Source organism: Penaeus monodon, chromosome 25, assembly GCF_015228065.2.
Source record: "Penaeus monodon isolate SGIC_2016 chromosome 25, NSTDA_Pmon_1, whole genome shotgun sequence".
Classification (NCBI taxonomy): Eukaryota; Metazoa; Arthropoda; class Malacostraca; order Decapoda; family Penaeidae; genus Penaeus; species Penaeus monodon.
This window is the reverse complement of record NC_051410.1, coordinates 7,152,903-7,154,796: the sequence shown is the minus strand read 5'-3', so window position 1 is coordinate 7,154,796 and position 1,894 is coordinate 7,152,903. Positions and strand designations below refer to the sequence as shown.

General features: G+C 38.3%; 1 protein-coding gene across 2 annotated transcripts in view; it reads left to right on the top strand.

The window, feature by feature from the left end:
* Positions 1 to 1,894, top strand: part of LOC119589517 (titin homolog) — a gene marked incomplete in the record, with an annotated part of 25,873 nt that overhangs the window by 15,172 nt on the left and 8,807 nt on the right. The window contains 3 exon segments of one of the 2 annotated variants that reach the window (XM_037938117.1): positions 231 to 376; positions 1,035 to 1,241; positions 1,356 to 1,588. In XM_037938117.1, the coding sequence (XP_037794045.1) occupies positions 231 to 376; positions 1,035 to 1,241; positions 1,356 to 1,588 (586 nt within the window). 2 annotated transcript variants of the gene reach the window in all.

Below are 1,894 nucleotides of genomic sequence, written 5' to 3'. Positions count from 1 at the left end.
TAGAAACATACATAACATTTTATGTGTACTATTTGATTATTATTAGTACTTCTGTCATATGGGAAGTTGTAAATGCAAAATTATTGTTTGCCATCTCAGAATAACAGGAGACTTGTAAATTTCCTTTGAAATTTTGTATTTATGGATCTTTATTCTCTTTTACTGGATAAAGAGAAATGTTTCTATCCATTAATAAGAAAAGTGTCACATTTTATTCCCTTGTTTTGCAGCCTCGCCAACCAAAGTTAGTGTCGGCTTGGATAACAGATTGCCTGAAAAGTCTGCACCATTTGATAAGACTTCGCAGCAAGAACAGGAAGAGATAGTGTCTCCTACACACAGTCCCAGCAAGGGCCATGGCAACAACCTGGATATGGTAAGTCACTGGGAAGAGTTTAGTCTGTTGTGGTTGATGCTTTTTGTTGGATTGCTCAGTTTAAGTTTGTGCGTGGAGACTTCGAGGTTTTACTCTTCACAACTTGTGTTCTTAGTTCGATGTTGAGATGATTTGTTGGTGAGGATATTGCATATGTAATGTCTACCAGGTTTGTTGCCTTCGTAGATGTGTATCATTAGGAAGTATTGAAGTATTCTGTGTTAGATCATAATTAGTTTTGGTATCATATGTTTTGTGTAGAAGATATTGTGTTTTGTATATAGATATGGTATAAAAGTTGTTAGAAAAAGAAGAAAAAAAATGATTGAAAGCACTTAGTTAAGCTTATAAGAAATGTGTGATTCTCTTCCAATCTGCAACGAAGGAAATGGAAGGTGATAACTTTGCAATTGATCCGGTAAGCTAAAAGCTTTCTTAGACTAATTTCTGTGTAGAATGTTACACATTGTTTACTAATACTCTTGCTGTAATTGTCTGATGCTATTAGGATACTTTTTTTGTTTTATGAATAATACCTGTATGAGAGAAACTTTAGGTGTTTTTGTAGATTATAGAAGTAATTGCTACATAAGTAGTAGCATCTTACTGCACCAGGAAAACTTTCTTAGTAACAGCAGTATTTTCTGTGTGTTTATAGGCAGCACTAACCAACAAATTGTTGAACATAGCTGCAACCCCTGATCTCGATCTTGATGATAAGCTTGGGCAGTTAGATGGAGATGACACTGAGTTCTCAGTGGAAGGGATTGAAGGGAACTGGTTTGATGACGACTTCTGGACCTCGGCGGACAATCGCAAGAAACAGCAACAGTTGAAAGCGGAGGAGGAGCGGATTGCTGCAGAGGTAGGGCTTCACACAGGCCTTCAGTATCCCAGTGTTCATTTAAGTTTTAAGAATTGAAATTGACAAGATCTGCCGATATGCCTTCATTGAGCATTAATTAAGAAGCTATTCCAGATTGCTCGTCTGGAGGAGTTGCAGCGCCTGCAGGAACAGTTTCCTGGCTTGGTCATCCGAGAAGTCCCCAACAAGCCGCCCCCGCCTTACACTCCTCCAACCTCCACAACTCCACCCTCTCTGTCTTCCGTTTCACCATCAGCATCACCCACCATGCCACCTGCATACTCGGTGGCAACCCCTCGTGGCGATGAAGTCCCCCTCAAGACTCCAAGTCCTGTCAATACTATCAGGTATTCTTGTGGTTGTTACCTGTTTTTTGTTTGTGTTTATATCTTGGTAAATCAAGAATGTTTTGTATATATGTGCATGTGCACTTATCAACATATATGTATTTATATAATATAAGTATATTTGTACTTGTCTACATACATACATCTGTGTTAAAAAGGGTCTTGAGGAAAGAAATATAGACACTAAGTCCAAAACCAATCCCATTGTAAATCTCAAAGGCTACATCCTTCCTCATGAAACCATCTAATATAGCTGTGTCAATACCAGTTGATTCCACAATGTCTGTTTATTGATGGCCAGTATGT